This window comes from Ursus maritimus, unplaced genomic scaffold (genome assembly GCF_017311325.1).
Source record: "Ursus maritimus isolate PB19 unplaced genomic scaffold, ASM1731132v1 scaffold_23, whole genome shotgun sequence".
Classification (NCBI taxonomy): domain Eukaryota; kingdom Metazoa; phylum Chordata; class Mammalia; order Carnivora; family Ursidae; genus Ursus; species Ursus maritimus.
In genome coordinates this window covers 39234149-39255374 of record NW_024424786.1, presented here as the reverse complement: position 1 = coordinate 39255374, position 21226 = coordinate 39234149, and the positions used below count along the sequence as shown (strand labels likewise).

Genomic DNA, 21226 nt, shown 5'->3' with positions numbered 1-21226 from the left:
GCTTTCGTCTTTCCTGCTGAGGCTAGAAATCCTGCTGCTACAGTGCTTGTCCCATCCGCTTCCCCAGCTCTGTCCCAACTGCCCGTGCAAGTGCCATTGTCTCTAAGGCTGCCAAGAGGCACCCTTTAAAACTCAGCTGGCCCTCAACCTTGACCAACACCCTCCAGAAGTGCCCCAGTGTATGGAACCCAGATCCCCCCGTGGCACTGGGTGCTGCCTCCCCCTTTCTCTCTGCCTCCCCATGCTTCAGCCATTCCAGCCCTTTGCTGCTCTTTGAACTCATTCTTTCTGCAGCTCTAGGCACTTCCTGAAATGACATGTACCTGCCGACTTGTTTGCCGTGTGTCTCCCACACTAGACGTTTCCACAGGGGCAGGGCCCGTGCTGTGTTCACTGCTGAGTGCAGTCCGGGCCGGGGATGTTGCATAGGCTTGTAAGCATGTGGCAAATGAGCAAATGAAACCTGTCCCTCTTCTGCTCCCCCTGCGTGTCCCTCAGCCTCTCCCAGAGGAGGGGCTCTCTGGTCTTTCCCCTGGACTTCCTCACCCCCAGTTCTGCTTACATTCCCTGGGCCAAGTGGTTGGTTCCCTTCAGAGCTAAATGTCACCACCTCACTACCTCCTTTCCACTACCCGTTTCTCGAGAACCTCCAAGTGGTGGAGAGGGTGAGTGTGGGGGAAACTGGCCCCTGCATACCCTGTTGATGGGAAGGTACACTTAGCAACATCTGTTTAAAATGCAAAAAGCAGGGGCGCCTGGGTGGCTCAGTTTTTGGGCGTCTGCCTTTGGCTCAGGGCGTGATCCTGGAGTCCTGGGATCGAGCCCCGCATCGGGCTCCTCTGCTGGAAGCCTGCTTCTTCCTCTCCCACTCCCCCTGCTTGTGTTCCCTCTCTCGCTGGCTGTCTCTCTTTCTGTCAAATAAATAAATAAAATCTTAAAAAAAATAAATAAAATGCAAAAAACAATTCCATTCTTGGGAATTTGTCCCACAGGTAACCTCAGCCTGGTGGCACAAGGATGTCTGTCACAGCCAAAGGAATGGCACCCATGTGCGTCCATGGAGGACGCCAGGAAACACCACGCTGCCTCTTGCTTCGGACTGAACTGTGTGCCCCAAATCCTCATGTTGAAGCCCTCAACCCCCAATGGGATGGTAGTGGAGGTGGAGACTTGGGAAGGCAGCTCAGGTTTAGATGAGGCCATGAGGGTGGGGCCCTTGTGAGAAGATTAGTGCCCTTATAACACCAAACACCAGAGAGCTTGTTTTCTCTCTACCTCGGAAAGACAAGCCAGCAAGCGAGGCAAGAAGGCAGCCATCTATGAGGCAGGTAAAGTGCCCTCCCGGAACCTGAGCACGCTGGCACCCTAATCTTGGACTCTCAGACTCCACAACGGTGAGAAAATAAATTTCTGCTGTTTAAGCCAAAAGGAAAAGAAAAGAAAAGAAACCATGAATGCTGTCTCCATAGGACGAAATATTTGTGAACATTAAAAAGAAGGTGCGGACTCTGGAAAACAGTATGGAGTTCCTTAAAAAAGTAAAAATAGAGCTACCCTATGACCCAGCAATTGCACTGCTAGGTATTCACCCAAAGGACACAAACATAGTCATCTGAAGGGGCACCTGCACCCCAACATTTATAGCAGCCATGTCCACACTAGCCAAACTATGCAAAGAGCCCATGTGTCTGACAATCGACAGATGAATGGATAAAGATGTGGTGTGTGTGTGTGTGTATATATATATATATATATATATATAGTATTACTCAGCCATTAAAAAAATGAAATCTTGCCATTTGCAACAATGTGGATGGAACTAGAGGGTATTATGCTAAGCAAAGTAAGTCAGTCAGAGAAGGACAATATCTCATGGTTTCACTCATATGTGGAATTGGGGTAATGGGGGGGATGGGCATTAAGGAGGGCACGTGATGTGATGAGCACTGGGTGTGATATGCAACTGATGAATCACTCCCTACCTCTGAAATTAATAATACACTTTATGTTAATTAATTGAATTAAAATTAAATTTAATTTAATTTGAAAAAAAAAGAAAGCTTGGGCAGATACTGACGGGGAAACATGCCCATGATGTACTATGGAATGAAGAAAGTTGTGGAACAGTGTGTATGGCCAAATGCTATTTTTGTAAAAAAAAGAAAGAAAGAAAAAGAAAGAAAGAAAGAAATTGTATGTGTATATCTTCACATATGATTATAAATGCACGGAAACAATCTAGAAGGATGCACAGCTGGCTACCAAAATTGATACATACCTCTGTGGATTAGGGCTGGGGAGAGGGTGTTGTATTAGCTTGCTAGGGCTGCCATACGTAAATCCCACGGATTCGGTGGCTTGAACAACAGAGATTTATTTTCTCGGCTCTACAAGTCCGAGATCAAGGTATTGGCAGATCTGGTTTCCCCTGGGGCGTCTTTCCTCAGCTTGCAGATGGCTGCCTTCTCGCTGTGTCCTCACGTGGGCTTTGTGTGTCTCTGCGGGTCCAGCTTCCTTCTTACAAGGACACTACTCAGATTGCGTGAGGGCTCACCCTAACTGCCTTGTGTTTTACTCAATCACTTGTTCAAAGGCCTTGTCTCTGAATACAATCACATGCTGAGGAGCCGAAAGTTGGGACTTCCACCTATGAATCTGGGGCTGGGGGGAACATGATTCAGCTCATAATAGGGCTTTCTTTTCATTGTGTTGTTTAAATTTGTCATAATCGGGGCGCCTGGATGCTTCAGCTCCTGGAGCCAGTGACTCTTGATCTCGGGGTTGTGGGTCTGAGCCCCAGGTTGGGTGTAGAGATTGCTTAAAAATACAATCTTAAAATAAAAACTTGTTGCAATAAACATTACTATTCGAGGTTTTTATATACTCAAGCTAAGTGTCCTCTGAACGTCCACCTTCTTCCCAGGCCTTCTCTGAAGTCGGAGGAGGGACAGCTAATGCCTGCCCGGCACTGGGCCCTTCCCCAGCGGAGGCCCAGCAGCCCTCTCTCGGGATCACGGACCTGGTCCTCAGACCCGCCCGGAGAGGAATCGGGGGAGGGGCGCCCTCTGCTGCCCAGGCCGGTGATTTACAGTTATGCGCGGGCCAGACACTTACTACCTCGTAACCCACTCTTCCCTTTCACGCCTCCCATTATAATGACAGTACAACACTGGCCAATGACACAGAGTAAAATGGAACACAGGCAGGTGATAAAGTAAAATATGAAGACTGCATTACAACCTGGGTGGAGGGAGGCTCAAAATTGCGATCACATAGTGAAGACGTCAGGGGGACCTGCCAGGCACAGGAGCTCACTCACCTGTGTTGAAGCAGTAAAAAGAAGGACCGTGTCCTGGTAAAAATGGGGTCAAGTTGAACACTGTGGGACTCTCAGGAAACAGAGACGCACTGGGCTCTGCAATTCGGCTCCTGGAGAGAGGAATGGGCTTGGTGGGGGGGGGGTCCCTTTAGACCTAGCAGAATTCTTCTGGGTCCCGCTCTGCTCTTAAAATCTCTGACAGTAGCAGGAAACCTTCACTGTACTGTGGTCCCAAATCCCACTGCACCTCCAGCTCCGCTGTGATGGGGAATCCAGTCCTCTGGTGGCTTTGCAACCCTGAAAGGTGTGGAAACCAGCAAAGCAAACCCAGCATCTCGGTACCAGTTCAGGAATAAGTTTTGTGACATTGTGCTAGTATCAGAGTGTTTACTTAAGGTTTTCAGACACTTAAGTCAATCTGTCTTATTTGGTTTGTGGGTTTTTTTTTTTTAAAGATTTTATTTACTTATTTGAGAGAGCGAGAGAGAGCACAAACTTGGGGGGAAAGAGGGCAGGGAGAGGCAGAGGCAGAGGGAGAAGTAGACTCCCTGCTAAGCAGGAAGCCCGACGCGGGACTCGATCCCGACGCGGGACTCGATGCCAGGGCCCTGGGATCACAACCTGAGCGTCAGACAGAAGCCCAACTGACTGAGCCACCCAGGTACCTCTGTGTGTTTTTTTTTTTTTTTTTTTTAAGTAATCTCCACGCCCAATGTGGGGCTGAAACTCACAACCCCGAGATCAAGAGTTGCATGCTCTTCCAACTGAGCCAGCCAGGCGCCCCTGATTTGTGAATTTAATTAGATAAAATGGCTGTAATAATTCCTCCCACCCCTGTATGCTGCCTTTGCAATGAGATACGGCTGCTCCTCCTCCCATTAAGAGTTCGAGTCTCTTTCTTCCTGCCCTCGAATCTGGGCTGACCTTGTGACCCACGTCAAATGACAGAATGCAGTGGAAGTGATGCAGGGTGACTTCAGAGTCAGGCCTCAAGAGGCAGGGCAGCCTCTGTGGTCACCCTCTTGGAGCAAGTCCTTGAGACCAGCATGCCGTGAAGCTGCCCCCGTCTAGTGTATGGGAGGAAAAGAGGCCCATGGAGCAGAGCCCAAGGGCCTGGCTGACAGCCAGCACCAACTGCCAGTCATGGGACTGAGGCCATCCCGGGGGTCCCGGCCCCAGTTAGGTGGTCAGATGCCTGCAGCCACAGGAGGGACCCAGACAAGACCAGCAGATGAAACTTGCAGCTTTATCCCAGACCAAGCATTTTAACTCTTTTCCCTGGTTATTAGTTTAGGCCAGTAAGTTCTCATGGTTTATTACAGAGCAATAGACAACTGAGACAGTACAAAATGATCTAAGTTTATAAACAACATTTGAACTTTTAAGAGAATTGATTTACCATATTTACAAGTGTAATCTATTAGCATTTAAGAACTGCTCAGCTGGGGCGCCTGGGTGGCTCTGTTGGTTAAATGTTTGCCTTTGGCTCAGGTCATGATCCCAGGATCCCGGGATCCACGCATCGGGCTCCTTGCTGAGCCTGCTTCTCCTTCTCCCTCTGCCTGCCATCCCCTTGCTTGTGCTCTCTCTCTGTCAAATAAATACATAAAATTTAAAAAATATTGCTTAGCTGATTAGAAAAAAATATGCTTGGCTGGGGAGGACAGAATGAGGTGGGGGGCAAGAGTGTTCTCACCCCCCCACCCCCTCCCTGTTTGTAAAGAAAAAGGAATAAAAAAGAAGATAAAAGCCTGTAGGATGTTGAGTTTAAGGTGTTCGAGAAGACCAGCTATCTCATCTCTGTAACATGTAGTTTAAAATCTATTAGGAAATTTAATTACCTAGGTTTGTAATTGGCTTTCATTTTTAGAATTTAATCTGTTGAACCTATGAGTTAATTAAATATGCATCAAATAAGTGAAAGTAATTGTTCTTATTTTTATACAAAAATTAGCAGATTTATAAATAGAAAACTAGATTTGCAAGTTGCACTTGGATGTTTAAGAAAAACTAGTTCTTTCTTTTATTTATAAGTTTAATAAATGCAGTATTCATTTAAACACAAGCAGCAGTAGGTAGCTTTTCTCTGCACGAGAGCCCCTCTGCAACATTAGAAAGCCTCAGCTGACAGTCTCCGACCACGCTATAGCCCCTGCTGGAAGANCATAGGCTACCATAGTTTTGCTTCGGGGCATCCCTCTGCCTGGAATGACTTTGACCCACACATACACACCTTTGGAACCTGGCAACATTTTACCTTTTTCAAAAGATCCAACTCAGACTCTGTGAGGAGGTCCTGCCTTGCCCAGTCAGAGCTGTGCCTGCCTGCCCACATCCACCTGTGTGTGGGGCCCAGGCCTCTCTTAGACTAGACAGCAGAGGGCTGTGAGCTGGAACCTTCTCTCTCCTGGCGGCCATGTGAGAACAGAGATGAATCCCAGCAAAAGAATCAGACGGACTGGTACAGATGCCCAGAGTATGCAAGGGTGCTTCAAAGGTCTTGCTGTGGGGGATGTGGATTTCGTGCTCTGTGCAGAAAGGCAGCCTCCTGATTGGGCACCAAGACTTCCTATGGCTGGGGCCCCTGCCTTTCCCTTTATCCTCCTCCCCAGACCCTGCCAGGAGGGGTATAGTAGGCAGAATAATGGTCCCCCAAAGATGTCCACATCTTAGTCCCAGGAGCCTGCAGATTTAATATGTTACATTACGTGGCAAAGAGGAATCAGGGTTGCAGATGGAGTTAATGTCACTCATCAGTCGACTTTAAATCTGGAGGTTGTCACGGATTACCGTGGTGGGGCCAGCAGAATCACCAGGGTCCTTGAAAATGGATAGGGATGTGGAAGAGAGTCAGAGGCAAGGGCCGCTATGGAAAAATTGGTCGGGCAGATGCCAACATTGCTGGCTTGGAAAATGGAAGAAGGCTGCCATGAGCCAAGGAGTGTGCGGGTCTCTGAAAGCTGGAAAAGGCCAGAAAGAGCCTCCGGAAGGGAACGGAGCCTAGCCGACCCCTTGATTTTAGCCCCGTGAGACCCGTGTCAGGCTTCTGTCCGCTACAAAACTTCAAGATAATACATTTGTGTAATGGAAGCCACCACATTTGTGGTAACTTGTGACAGCAGCGATAAAACACACACAGGGTCATCCACACGCTTCATTTCCTCCATCAGTGACATCTGAGCAATTGCTTTGCAGACCACAGATAAGAAGCAACCAGGCCCAAATCTGGGCTCCGACCCTCACAGGCTGTGTTGTTGACCTCCGGCACGTTCCCGCCGCTCATCGTTACCATGGGGCAGAGCGGCCTCACCTGGCCGTTGGGAGCACGTCACGAGTTAACGAGTTAACGAAGGTGGAACAAATGCAAGTAGAGAGCTTAGTTCAGCCCCAGCTGGCAGCCAGTGTCCTGTAAATGGCTGCTGTCCTGGTTGTAGTTGGCAAGGTCCTTCTTGTCATGCTGAGTTATAGAAGTGGCACGTGGTGAAGTGACCTCCAACCTAAGGCCGGACTACCACATCCTGAACTCATCTTGCTGACCCTTTTGAGGAGAGGGTGCAGGCCTTCCTGGTGGTCCTGGAATGTGGGGGACCCTTGGCCCTTCCTTCCTGGTCCCTGGCTTCTGGTTGTCCCTCTCCACCCTCATCCCAGGCTCATCAGTGCCCTCCTCCCTGTGGCAGGTCTGTGCTGGTTCTTTCTTGGACTTTCCCGTGGCGCCAGCTGCATCCACACTGGGCCCTCTGTGATCCTCCCCACAGCCCTGTCTCTGGTTATTGCCACACCCAGCACCAGAGAGGCCTGGATTACACGGCATGTCTGCAACCAGCCAGATCTGAGCCCTGTTTTTTTTTTTTTTTTAAGATCTTTATTTATTATTTATTTGAGAGAGAGGGAGAGGCAGGGAGAGAGCACAAGCATGGGGAGCTGCAGAGGGAGAAGCAGGCTCCCTGAGCAGGACGCAGGTATCACCACCTTAGCGAACGCAGACGCTCAACCGACTGGGCCACCCAGCTGCCCCTGTCTTATTCTTAATTTACAGCTCAAAAAGTGAGTCTCAAGTGGCCTGTGTACCCCAGGGTGGCAAGCTGGTACTGGAATCTTCTCTGGGACCCAGGCTCCTCCTCAGGTTATAAAAATACCCACTATTGTATTTCTCAAATAATATTAATAATGTAGAAAAACATAAACATACTTATATTTAAAAATCTATCTTCATAGTCTCCATAAAAAATTACAGCAAAATATAAAGGAAAAAAAATCACGCCAATTCTTCCACCAGAGAACGCCTCTTGGAACTGAAATTTTCTGCCTTCAAATTCCACGGTTTGCACTCTTGCTTCCAGTCGCGTCCCCGCCCGCCCCCGGGGCTCAGCTGCTCAGGGAAAGTCGCCGAACCGGACGTACCCGATCTTTCGCGCTGCTTGTCACCTCCCCGGGACCCGCCGGCCGGGAGGGACCGCAGCTCCTGGGGACCGGGGGCGGGATGGGGTTGCGGCGTGACGCCGCGCCCGGCGCTCCGAGTTCTGTACGGAGCGCCGAACGCCCGGGACGCAGGGCAGAGGCGGGCCAGGGCCGCGCCGCGGGGAGGGCGGCTCCGCAGCCCGGGAAGTTGGCGCCGAGCCCCGAGGGGGCGCCAGGCAGCTTCGCGACCCTCGGAGAAGCCGGAGCCTCGCGTCCGACGCGATCCCGGGCGCCTGGAGCGGGCGGAGTCCGGGCGGGGCGCGCACGTGTGCATACGAGTGCGGGGGCCCATCCGGCGGCCGGGACTACAAGTTCCAGGGTGCCCAGCGGCGCGCTCGGGGTTTCTGGCCGCGCGGCCCGCCAGCTCGGAGCCGGTCGCCGCTAGCACACACCGCTCGGTCCCGAGCGGATCAGGGAGAGACGCCCAGCACCGTAAATAGAGTCCAAGTGGGCGGGGAACTGCCCCCCACCGCCCGCTCATGTCTTTGAGGAGCCAAGTGTCCGGCCGCCTGGCACAGCTGCGCGCGGCGGGGCAGCTGCTGTGCGTCCCGCGCCCCTGGCCCGGCCCCTCGGCGGGTGCCACGCGGACCCGCAGCAGTGCGTGCGGTTCCCCCGGCGTCCCCGGGCGCGGACAGCCCCGGCGCGCGGCCCCCAGCGGGAGTTGGGGCTTGGGGGGCGGCGGCGGTGGGGCGGAGAGGACCGCCGGGGTGCGCACCTGGGCCCCCCTGGCCATGGCGGCGAAGGTGGACCTGAGCACCTCCACCGACTGGAAGGAGGCAAAATGTAAGTGTAAGCAGGAGGGGGGCTCGAGGGGCGAGGGCGGCCCCCCGTGGGCCTTCCCCGGCTGGACAGCACCCCACCAGCAGCCTCTTCCACCCGAGAGACCTGAGGAAGTTCAGGCCTCACACGCCCGAGTGTGGACCCCTCCGCTCACAGCCACGCCCCCCGCGTGCCCAGCCCCACAAACCACTTCACTCCCTGCGAGGGCCAGGTCCCCTGTGGGGGGCAGTGTGAGGAGGACGCCCTTACCCCGCCGGCACGGGTCACAGGGCAGCCCCAGGGGTCATCCAGGACCTACCACCTCACTCCGTGGTGCAGGAGGGAAAGTGAGCTGAGAAGCCAAGGTCACTGAGAGTTTGTGGCAGAGCTGACGGTAGGCTCCTGTATTCCCCATGCTTTGTGCAGTAGGGTTTCTAAAGCGGTGGCATTTTAGGCAGAGTGGCAGGAAATGGACTGAGGGGACAGTTCTGGGTCTGGTGTCCCACCTGGTAGGATCAGATAGCCCCGCAGAGTGGCCTCTCTGGGCAGGCCAGTCCCACCTCCACCCCACCCCTGCCCTGAAGGCCTGCTTCTCTGGGCCGGTCATCTGGTGCCCTTTTGCCCTCATCCCTGGCCTCTGGCCACTTGTGAACAGTTTCTGCCCCATTCCGGGACACAGGGCTGAGGGGCTGCGGGGGCAGGGCAGAGACGGGGCATTATGTCTGTGCAAACAGTGACACCTTGCACCCCCAGGAATCAAGCCATTTCCTCCCACTCTGGGACAGGTCATGAGTCCTGGTCCGCCATGAGTCCCAGGGCTGGACTCTGGGCTCCCCCACAGAACAGGGAAGGGAGGGAATCCGGTCTGCAGAGCCCCAAATAGTCTGGCCGGCTGCTCAGCCAGCTGCCCCTGCCCTTCAGAGCGTGCTCCCAGAGCTCTGGTAACCATTCCTGGCTGGATCCCCTTTCAAAAGCACAGGGGAAGTGGCTCATTGGCTGGGCGTCTGTGGTGGAGTGGGTTCGGCCAATGGGGCTGGGAAGGCAGGCCTGGGTCTGGCGGGGAGGGTGGGGGTAAAGGGAAGGAGTCCTCAGAATTAGAGGTAGAGTTCAAGATGACTTTACCCCTGTATGAATGGTATTCCTTCCCCCAGATCTTCAAGCGTGGGCAGAAAGCACTTGACTTAATGCACACACAGAGAGTGCGTGTCATGCCCTCAGCCCGGGCCGTAGAACCCTGGTTAGGGCAGGGAGTGGGGGGCTGGCCGAGATTCCTGGCAGGGGGACTGTCCCCACAGGGAGCCTGCCTCCCCTTCTCTGTCAGGAGCAGAAAGCCAGCTTGATGGGAAAAGAGCTAGGGACCCAGGGAGGCAAGGGACCCAGCCACGTGCTCCTGGATCTGTCACTGTTTCTAGGATCCAGCTCCCCACCCCCTCCCATTCCTTGGTGCCCCTGAAAACTTCCAGACCTGGTGAAGCTGACAGGCCAGGGATTCCCAGGCTACTGTGGTGTCTCTGCTTGGAGCTGGGATTTCCATTCATTCATCCATTTTTTTTTTTAAAGTTTATTTATTTTGAAGTAATCCGTACACCAAACGTGGGGCTCGAACTCATGACACTGAGATCAAGAGTCACACGCTCTTCAGACTGAACCAGCCAGGCGCCCCTCATTCATTCATCTATTTTTACTGAGCGCCTTCTGTGTGGCCAGCACCGTTCTAGTGCTGGGATTCAGCCGTGCTTGAGACAGGCAAGGGGCCTGCCGTCATGGAGCTTCTTCTCTAGGGGAAGGAAACAGTGGAAAACGTGGTCAAGCCAGGGGGGCAGTGCCAGGCAAAGGCCAATGCTGTGAAGAAACCATAGCAGATGGGGCCGCCTGAGCTCCAGGATCCAGTCAGGGGGCAGTGTGAGGAGGGCGGCCTGGCGACCCTGGGTGTGAAGACCCCCGCAGGCTTGGCGGGGTGATCTGTGTGTTTCGGTGATCTATTGTTGAGTGACAAATCCCCCTCAGATTCAATGGCTTGAAACAGCACACGTTTAGGACCTCACAGTGTCTGAGGGTCAGGAACCTAGGAGTAGCTTAGCGGGGTGCTTCTGTTGGACTCGGCTACGGCTGGGGGGAGCCATTCCCAGGCCGCTCACTCCCGTGAAGTGGCTGTTGGTAAAGGCCTCAGACCCGCCCTGGGGGTCTGTCCACAGTGCTGCTTGAGTGTCCTCACAACATGGCGGCTGGTTTGCCCCCCAGAGCACGTGACCCGAGAGAGGGAGCGGGAGGAGACCGAGTGAGAAGCCACAGTGCGTTTTTGGGACCTAGTGTTTAAAGTCCCACACCGTCTCTTCTGCTTTGTGCTGGGGCTTAGGATGGAGTCATGGAGTCTGGCTCACGTTCAAGGGGAGGGAAGCTACTCTCCACCTTTGGAAGGGAAGAGGATCAGAGAATTTGGGGCGTGTTTTTAAACTGGGGAGCTGCCTTCGCTGGACTCTGCTTCTGATTGGGCTCTAAGCTTTGGTCCTTGAAGACCCCCGCAGAATTTTCTTCCTTCTGTTCGGTTTACACTTGGAGCTGACTGAGGGTGTGCAGTGAAGTATGTTAAGTAGACAGACCTCAGGTGTGCGTGTGGGCGGTATATTTGTACACACACATCCAGTTGTGGCCAATGGGTTGCCAGCACCCCAGACGGTTCCTTTGAGCCCCTTTGCAATCTGTACCTCTTACTGCTTCTCGAACTTTGTATGAACAGAGACGTACAGTGTGTCTAGCTCCTTTTACTCACAGTCGTGCGGGTGATGTGCATTATTGGGTGTACCAACAGTTTGCTCTTTTTATGGCTGTGTAATGTTCCACGGTGTGGCTGTACCGCATTGTGTGTACTCGTTCTCCCGTTGATGGGCATTTCCTTTTCCAGTTCGGGGCTGTTGGGAATAAAGCTGCTCTGATTATTCCCGTCCATGGCTTTGATGGGCATGGGCTCACCTTTCTCTTGGGGATAGACGTAGGCTTCCAAATGCCTGTCTGTGCCCGGGATGATCCTCTCTCAAAGACTGGCACACAGTAACCAAACTCATAAGAGCCTGATGTAGGTCAGAAGATTGATGTGCAGCTCACGGTGGGAAATATAGTGGTGGGTCTGGAAAGGGTGCCTGGGCAGGGCCTCCTCTCCCTGTGGAAAAGCCACGTGGAAGCCAAATCGTAGTCCTAAGTTTACTCGGCAGCATGTGTTCTCAGCTGGAGGGCTGGCTGAATGCTTTTGGAAGTGGATCCTGCTGCCCTGGGCAGGCTGGGCAAGCTTCTCTGCAAGGGGCAGACCTACCCACCAAGGATCCTCTTCCTTGGATGGCTGCTCATGTAGTTCGGTCCCGCTTCCCTGTTGAGTGCCTGCTCTGGATTCTGGGTGTAGAATGCCTCAGCTCCCGGCCCAGTGAGTCCTCTGGACACATGGCCGGATTCTGCCTTACTCTGGGCATTCCCTTTCTCCCTCTTAAGCTGACTGGCCACTCCTATAGACCCATTCTCCCTCTGGGGAAGTAAATACCACCAGGCTGGATCTTCCTGGCTAGAAGACAGTCAGTTCTTTGGGGAGATCTCCGTAGTGTCTGATTTACTGGCCAGAGGATTATTTCTCTAGCTGTCTCCGTGGTGGGGAGCCTCATTATCCCTACAGGTGGTGCCTTTTTATCATAAGACTGTGGAAACAGTCATACTCTAAAGGCAGTTGGGCACGAGGGGACTTAAAGTTGGGCACTGGGGGGCATCTAGGGGCTGTGTCACCACGGGGGGAGGCACAGACCCTCCTTCTGACCTGCAGTGGGGGCAGAGCTGTCTGCTAAGAAGAGGATGGGCATTGGTGCCGTCAGACATGGGCCAGCCCCAGCACCACTGCTTCCCTGCTCCCTGAGCCTCAGTTTCCTCATCTGTGAAACGGGATGAACAGCACCTGATTTGTAGGTTGTGCTGGGATCACATCAGAAACCATTTTGTATACGGTGGTGTATAAAAGGCCTCTACAATGGGTCCCCAGTGACCTCCTTTCTTGTCACCCCTCGGGCCCCCTCCTCTCTCTGCGCTGTTTTGGCCACAGCAACACCGGGCTTGTGTAAACTTGTCTCCCTATGGTCTCAAATGCTGGAGCCCGTGACCTGAATATCCTGAGCCGCGTTTCCTCTCCCTGGTGCTATAAGCCAGGGCTCCTGTGTTCCAGCCTCCCTTTGCACTGGGCAGAGACGAGGACTCCTTTCAGCCCCCGTGGGGTTTCATGCAGAGCGGGTGGTTTCTCTGGTTTGATTACCGAACGGGGCGGGGGGGGGGGGCNNNNTGCAGGCTCACCTGGGGGGGGGAAGGTCTCCTCCCACCTGCCTTCTGGGGAAGCAGCCTTGGCACGTCCCAGTGCGGGCGGAGGCAAGGGGGCCTAGGGAGAGCAGGAAAGCTCTGAGGTGCCTCATGCTCTGTCTCCCTGTGGCTTGGACCACGGACTTTGACGAGACCCCGCTCTCACCTGAGCCCAGGTGATTAATGCCCCTGCCGCTGTGTTCCCAGAGCCCCGCTGTTATCAGCCCTCCCCTCCCCCCGCCGCCTTCTCCAGAGGAAGAGCCTCCCTGTGTGCCCGCCTGCCCTCACCTTTCTGAACACCGTCTAGCAAAGTGCCATAAAGACACTTCTTAAAACACATCATTGAATTCCCGTTCGCCCAGTGCACTTTATGGTCCTGGCGCAGCCCGCTTCCTCCAGCTCGGCTTTCGTGCCCAGGAGCTGCTGAAAGCTTCGTCCAGGGTCAGGCCTCCCCATCAAAATTTACTGCAAACATCTTTTTACAACACCTGTCTCACTGAGCCATGAAATACTCTCGCCTTTCCAAAAAAGAAAGAAAATTAAAACGTATGTTTTACATCTTTTATAAGAAAAATAAAACTCGCTTGTGCTTTAAGTCTGCATCTGTCCTTCTGGCAAAAGGAGGTAGAAAATGTTATAAATGCGTGGGGTCTATCTGACAGATGGAGCTGAGGCGATGAGGATGACCCTTGGTTCCTTGGAGCCAGGGAGAATCGTAATTGGCATCTCCTTCCCCATAAATCAGAGACCCGTGCAGTGTGTAGCTCCTCAGGGGTCAGTCAGGCCGCTGCCTCGCTCTGGAGATGAGGACATAGCGCCCCACATACTGGCTTCAAGACGTGTGTGCCTGGGGATCATGAACTGGAAGGGACAGGCTGACAGATGTCCCCAAGGTCAGCGCCCAGTCAGCTGGTGGCAGAGCCAGGAGTTCTGGCTGTCTTCCTTCTCTGGGAAGTGGAGCCATCTTTTGGACTCTGCTGGAGAGAGGGGGCTGTGCAAGCTGTGGGCCACTCAGAGCAGCCCTCGGATCCTGGGGAGACAGCACAGGAGGGAGCCGTGAGCTGGGTCCCGTCCTGGCTTGCCTGTGGCCACGGCATACCTGTTTCTTCTGGAAGGCAAGGTGGTGACCTCCGCCGGATGGTGTCTGCTCAGGGACTGTAGCCATTTCCAGGCTCCCCAGACTAGTCCCATGGGGTGCCTGGGGCTTACCCCGCCGGAGGGACTCTGCGCACGGGAGTCCTGTGGGGCTGGCCTGGGTGCTGGCTGGCCAGTCCCTGCAGCGTCTCGGCAGGCATGTTCACTCTCCAGCCCTGGGTTCATCTGGCTGGGAGAACCCACACTTGGGCGTGCCAGGGCGCCTTAGGGGACTTATCTTTGGTCTCAATTGTGTGAGATGACAAATACAGGCACCCAAATAATTAAAAAAGCTCCTCTACCTACTTATGCCTCCTCTCCCCAATTTGGCCTTGTTTCACCTGGCCGTCTGAGTCTTTGCTCTCAGGAAGGACCGTGGATCTGCTGTATATCTTGCACTTTGCTGCCTCCGGATACTCTGACAGTCCCTTCTCATTCACGGCAAGGCTGCCCAGTTCCTCTTCTAGAGATGAGGAAACTGAGGCTCAGAGAGGGCGAGTGCCCTGCCCATGAACGCGATGTCAAGAGCTCGTGAGCCCAAACCTCGTGGGACCAGGGAGCAAGAGGGATTGAAACCACAGTAGCCGCCTGGACCAGCACGTTCCTTCCAAAGGCTCCGTTCCTCAGATGGGAGACAAGCCGAGGTGGCTGCCACAGCCTAGCTTCTGCTCTCGGGTCCAGCCGTTCTAGATTTCTCTCCATTTCCTCACTCACATGCTCTCTTCTACTTCAGGGCTTCTGCGTGTGTTGTGTCCTGCACCTGGACGACTCTGTTCTCTTGGCAGACATGCCCCCAACATTCAGGGCTCAGCTCAATCATTCATCGATTCATCCCGCAGATGCCCGTGGACGCTCACACATGCATGCACTGGGCCAGATGGTGGGAGTCCAACGTAAACACCACAGAGCCCCACGTGGCCAAGGCCAAGTGAGGAATAAAGCCTAGCCAGTAGGGGAGGGGCTGCTGTGGGAGTGGGGAAGGCCTGTAGAGGAAGGTCAGGCCGAGGGTAGGGCAGGTACAAAGGCCCTGAGGCAGGGAACACACCTGAAAGGGGACTAATATGCGTGGACTGCAGAGCTGTAGGAGGCAGAGCCTAGTTTGTGGGGAGACAAGCAGTGGAGGAGGCGAGGGGGAGAGGCAAGGGTGTCACGTGGGCCTCGTGGGACTCAGTAAGGGCTTGGACTTTGGGGGTGCCTGGGTGGCTCAGCTGGTGAAGTGTCTGCCTTCTGCTCAGGTCATGATCCCAGGGTGCTGGGATTGAGCCCCATGTTGGGTTCCTGCTCAGCAGGGAGCCTGCTTCTCCCTCTGCTGTCCCCCAGCTTGTGCTCTCTCGCTCTGTCAAATAAATAAATAAAATCTTAAAAAAAATAAAAAAAGGACTTGGACTTTGAACTGAGCTTTAAACAGAGCTTTATTTTTTTTTAATGTTTCAAATAATAGTTTTTTTTTAATGATTTTTTATTATATTATGTTAGTCACCATACAGTACATCCCCGGTTTCCGATGTAAGGCTCGATGATTCATTAGTTGTGTATAACACCCAGTGCACCATGCAATACGTGCCCTCCTTACTACCCATCACCGGTCTATCCCATTCCCCCACCCCCCTCCCCTCTGAGGCCCTCAGTTTGTTTCTCATAGTCCATAGTCTCTCATGTTTCATTCCCCCTTCTGATTACCCCCCTTTCTTTATCCCTTTCTTCCCCTACTGATCATCCTAGTTCTTATGTTCCATAGATGAGAGAAATCGTATGATAGTTGTCTTTCTCTGCTTGACTTATTTCACTTAGCATTATCTCCTCCAGTGCCGTCCATGTTGCAGCAAATGTTGAGAATTCGTTCTTTCTGATGGCTGAGTAATATTCCATTGTATATATGGACCACAACTTCTTAATCCAGTCATCTGTTGAAGGGCATCTCGGCTCCTTCCACGATTTAGCTATTGTGGACATTGCTGCTATGAACATTGGGGTGCATATGGCCCTTCTCTTCACTACGTCTGTATCTTTGGGGTAAACACCCAGTAGTGCAATGGCTGGATCATAGGGTAGCTCAATTTTTAACTTTTTAAGGGACCTCCACACTGTTTTCCAGAGTGGCTGTACCAACTTGCATTCCCACCAACAATGTTAGAGGGATCCCCTTTCTCCACATCCTCTCCAACAATTGTTGTCTCTTGCCTTGTCTATTTTTGCCATTCTCACTGGCGTAAGGTGGTATCTCAGTGTGGTTTTGATTTGAATTTCCCTGATGGCTAATGATTTTGAACATTTTTTCATGTAAACAGAGCTTTAAATAGAGAGAATTCTGCCTCTAAGATTCCTAGGCTGCTGAGTGAGGCACAGAAGATTGGGTGGACATGGGGAGTCTGCTGGGTGTAGAAGCCTTCTAGGTGGTACTGGGGAGTGATGATAGTGGCTTGGCCCCTGGCAGGGGTGAGCAGAGGGCTTGGTTTTGGGGGGATCGTGGGGATAAATCCAACAGCCTGCAGATGGATGGAACTGGGGGACTAAGAGAAAGGATCTCCCTCCCTGTTTCGGGGTCCTAGCAGAGTCTGGGGCTGTTCATTGAGAAAAGAAAGAATGAAGGAGAGAGAAACCACATTTGTGGGGAAGGAGTCAGAAGTTCAGTTTTGCACACGAAGAGTTTGGGGTTGAGACTAGGCTGTGGGCCTTGGTCCGATGCTCTGCAGGGAGCTGAGGGGCTGGAGGTGTAGCCCCCGGACCCAGACCATCAGTTGAAAGAGGGTTTGGAATGCATGGGGCTGATGTGAAGACTAGGGGGAGGGTATAGATTAGGGAAAAGGGGAGGCAGCAAGGAGACAGGAGGGCCAGTGAGTGGGGTGAGATCCAGGAGAGGCGGGGTCCTGAGGGGGAAGAAGGGGTGGGGTGTGCTGAGTGCATAGGGGAGGACAGAAGGACCACTACATGGGGCCACGTGGCCGGTGTGGCGTCTCTGACCTTGGCCTTTGTGGAGAGGTGGGGCAAGACCGGTGAGGGCTTGGGGGAGCACGGGAGGGAGGAAGTGGGGGCAGTGGGGGAGGGAGACAGAGAGGAGGCCACAGCCGCGGGGTGCGGAGTGCCTGGTTGAGGGAGGCTTCATGACCTTGAGACATGAGAGGGTGTTTGAGGGCAGACAGGACAGTCGGTGGAGGAGGAGCTGTAGGAGTGAGTCCTCCGGGAAGTGAGCAGGCGGCCTGTGCCCAGGGAGGGAGGGCCAGGCATGGGCGGTGGTGTGGGGGGGTTCCCAGCTGGCGGGAGGAGGCAGCATCTCACTGGAAGACAAGTGGGGGAGGCTTGGGAAAGGGGAGAAGGGCAAGGGGAAGAACTCCCCAAGCAGCAGCTGGAGGTGCCTGGCAGATGGGGCCGCCATGGGAGGGGATCAGGAATTCAGAGGGAGCCTTCTGTTTGGTGATGGGATTTTTCTCTGGAGATTTGCAGCCTCTGGGGGCAGAGCCGAGAAGTTAGAGGTCCCTCCTCCAGCAAGCTGTCCCTCTGCCCCTCTGCTTGGTCAGGCCCTGGGACCTCCCCTTGCCTCCCACCTCCAGGCTTGGTGCCTGGCAGGTGCTCAGTAGATGTGCTGACTGTTCTGGATTCAGACTGCCGGGGAGAGGCAGAGGCTGGAAGGAGCCTGGCCTCCCCTCCATGGTCTCTGCGCTGTGGTACTGTCTGCCAGCAGCAGAGTGCTTCGCTGGGAACCCAGCTAAGCCTGTTCTGCTTCTCATTTAGAGACGAGGGAGCTTGCTTTATCACCCCCCCCCCCTTAGAGAAGAGGGTAGTGAAGGCTTGGGGAAGCACTCCAGCTCTTTCCAAATACCAACACCCTCCCCCAGCACACAAAGGAGCGTGAAAGTGGGAACCCTTGGCCTGTGACTCAGATTGTGCAAGGGGTCACATGTCCAGTGGGGAAGGTAGCCTCTTGAGAAGGGGGAGCAGGGAGATGGGCTGTGAGCATCAGGAGACACTAGTGACAGAGGGGGCCATCCGCACTGGGTACCATCCACGGTAGGATAGCCTTGGCCTCTTAGAACGAAAATGGCGCTGCTTGGGGTGGGGGTAGTTTTTAATCTGTATCTGGTGAAAGCATTTTTTAAAAGTTATTTATTTATTTATTTATTTATTTTCGTAATTTATTTATTTGAGAGAGAGAGAGAACATGGATGTGGGAGGGGTTAGAGGGAAAGGGAGAAGCAGACTCCCTGCTGAGCAAGGAGTCTGGTGTGTTGCTTGATCCCCGGACTCCCGGGACTCCGGGATTATGACCTGAGCCGAAGGCAGACGCCCAACCGACTGAGCCACCCAGGCGCCCCTGTGTATTTTTAATGGGAGTATAGTTGACATACAATACTGATTTTAGGTGTATGACATAGTGATTTGACATATACGTTCTAAAATGCTCACCACGGAAAGGGGTAGTCCCCATCTGTCACCACACATTGTTACTACAATATGATTGACTGTCTTCCCTGTGCTGCGCTTCTCATCCCGGTGACTGACTTACCTTCTAACTGGAAGTTTGCACCTCTTAGTCCCCTTCACCTGTTGTGCCCATCCCCGTGCCCCTTTGCCCTCCGGCAACTACCAGTTCATCCTCAAAACAGGCTGTTCCGGTTTTGTTTTTTAGATTCTACATGGAGGCGAAATCATGTGGTATTTGTCCTTTTTTGTCCGACTTATTTCACTTAGCATAACATTTTCTAGCTGCATCCGTGTTGTGGCAAATGGCAAGATTTCATTCTTCTTTATGGCTCAGTAATATATCCTCGTGCAGTCTGCCATGTCTTCTTCATCCATTCATCTCTTGGTGGCCACCTTGGTTGCTTCCATCTCCCGGCGATTGCAAATAATGCTTCAGTGAACATAGGCGTGCGTGGATCTTTTTAATTAGTGCTTTCATTTTCTTTGGGTAAATACCCAGAAGTGGAATTACTGGATAGTATGATATTTCTTTCTTTCTTTTTTTTTTTTTAAAGTAATCTCTGCACCACTGTGGGGCTCGAACTCACAACCCCGAGGTAAAGGCCCCATGCTCCACCCGCTGAGCAAGCCAGGTGCCCCTGGTAGTTGTATTTTTAACTTTTTCGGGAGCCTCCATACTGTTTTCCACAGGGGCAGCCCCTATTCACACTCCCAGCAGCAGTGCACGAGGTTCCCTTGTCTCCACATCCTCGCCAACCCTTGTTATTTCTTGTCTTTTTGATAGTGGCCATTCTGACAGGTGTGAGATGGTATCTCACTGTGGCTTTGATTTGCATGTCCCTGATGATGAGTGATGTTGGGCATCTTTTCATGTGTCTGTTGGCCATCTGGTTGTTTCCTTTGAAAAATGTCTATTCAGATCCCCTGTCCATTTTTTAATTGGATTGTTGGTGTTGAGTTGTATGAGTTTGGTAAAAGCATTTTTTTAAAAAGATTTTATTTATTTATTTGAGAGAGAGAGAGAGCACGAGCAGGGGGAGGGGCAGAGGGAGAAGCAGACTCCCTGCTGAGTGGGGAGCCCGATGTGGGGCTCCATCCCAGGACCCCAGGATCATGACCTAAGCCGACGTCAGACGCTTAACCGACTGAGCCACCCAGGTGCCTCCTGTGAAAGCATCTTTAATCTGATTCAGGTGCCCCTGGGATGAAGTCAGTCCTTAACAGATTTGGTGGCTCCGCAGTGGGCCCCCTTCCTCACAGCGTCGCGCCCACCCTGTGCCGGCCCTCAACCCCACACCCTGAATTTCACTCATCCAGGACCTTGAACATACTGTTCAGATGGTGAAACGCCCTTCCCTGCCCTGGCTACCTCCCATTTCTCTTCTGTGTCTCACTGCAGCCCCTGGTGGGGGAGTTCCTGCTGCCCCCCCCCCCCAGCATCTGTCCGAGGAGCTTGGCTGGCTAGCCTGATTGTGGAACGCCCGCTCAGCCTCCATCTCCTCTGCTGGATTGTGGGTTCCCCAAGGGCCAGAACCACGTCTGCCTTAGTGAGTCTTATGTCCTTGTACCATATGCAGGACTTGCGCGTCGTAGGCGTTTGTGCGAGAGGGTGGGAAGCAGCGGCCAGAAAGTGTAATTCTGGCTTGAGCCACAGTTGACGCAGATTTGGGGTGCTACGAGCCTTTTATATTCATCCCAACCAGAATACTGGGCTGGACTGTGAGCCGGGCCCTTTCCCTGCTCCTCGTGCATCCTCGGGGATGGAGGCTTTGGGTGGACTGGATTCTGCAGGGCACAGGGCATGTGTGGAGGACCCACCTGTCTCTTGAACACCTGCGGTTTGAGGCCTTTTCCACAGCAGGCTCCAGGAGGCAAAGCCTTCCTCTCCCACCACGTCCCCTAATTGCCCCCCTCCCCCTACCTCTGCACATTTTCTGATGCTTTTCGAGTTCCTTGGGTGTGGCCTTTGCTGTTTGTTACCCACCCCCCAACGAGTGGTCAGTGAGGTCCGCTCCATCTGGGCAGCATGTGGTCTAGGAGAGCAAGGCCAGGCTGAGAGCCTGGGTGCCTGGTGGCCTCGGGCCGGCAGAGGGAGCCCGTGAGCCAGAAGCCTGGACCGCCGTGCTTGTGGGGAAGCCTTGGAAGGGGGCTCCGTGCCGCCCAAAGGGAAGACCAGGTCCAGGGAGCAGGGCCAGAGCAGGGAGACCAGGCGGGGTGGACCCAGAGTCTGTGAGCAAATGGGGGGCTTGGCTCCCTACTCACCAGCTGTGTGACCATCCATTTCCTCATCCGTAAGATGGGAACAATTCTCGCTGCTCCCTGGGTGCACACCAGGAGAAGCCAGCCGGGCATCTGTCTGTGGGGAACTCTCTGCCACTGCCGGGAGGGGGGGCGTGCGCGGTGGGGAGGGGAGGGTGGCTGCGAACAGGCACCAGATCTGCTTGGCTCTCTGGCTCTTTGAGGATGTTTGTCCTGTCCCCCGTGTCCTGCTGCCTACAAATAACCATGGTGATAAGGTCACCCACTGAGGATGGAACCGATAAGATAACTCGTCCAGTGCCACCAACCTGTTTTCCTTATATGCATTGAGTAAGCGTGAAGTTATTCCGCAAGGGGCCTCTTAATCCCCATTCTATACATGAAGAAGTCAGGGGCCCAGAGGTGTGGACATAGCCAGAAAGTGGCAGAGTTGAGTTCTGAACTCAGGTCTGGGGTACCTGAGAGATGCCCTCTGTCTCCCTGGGCCTCAGTTCCCCTCCTGAACAAAGACGGCCGGACAGGAGGGTCTAGGGGCCTCCCGGCTCTAACACCCCC

At 53.6% G+C, this 21226-nt stretch overlaps 1 protein-coding gene across 1 annotated transcript in view; it reads left to right on the top strand.

The window, feature by feature from the left end:
* The first annotated feature begins 8134 nt into the window (after positions 1 to 8134).
* Positions 8135 to 21226, top strand: part of MACROD1 (mono-ADP ribosylhydrolase 1) — a 152664-nt gene continuing 139572 nt past the window's right edge. The window contains 3 exon segments of the mRNA XM_040639292.1: positions 8135 to 8385; positions 8387 to 8470; positions 8473 to 8560. Of these exon segments, the coding sequence (XP_040495226.1) occupies positions 8257 to 8385; positions 8387 to 8470; positions 8473 to 8560 (301 nt within the window). The 5' untranslated portion in view covers positions 8135 to 8256.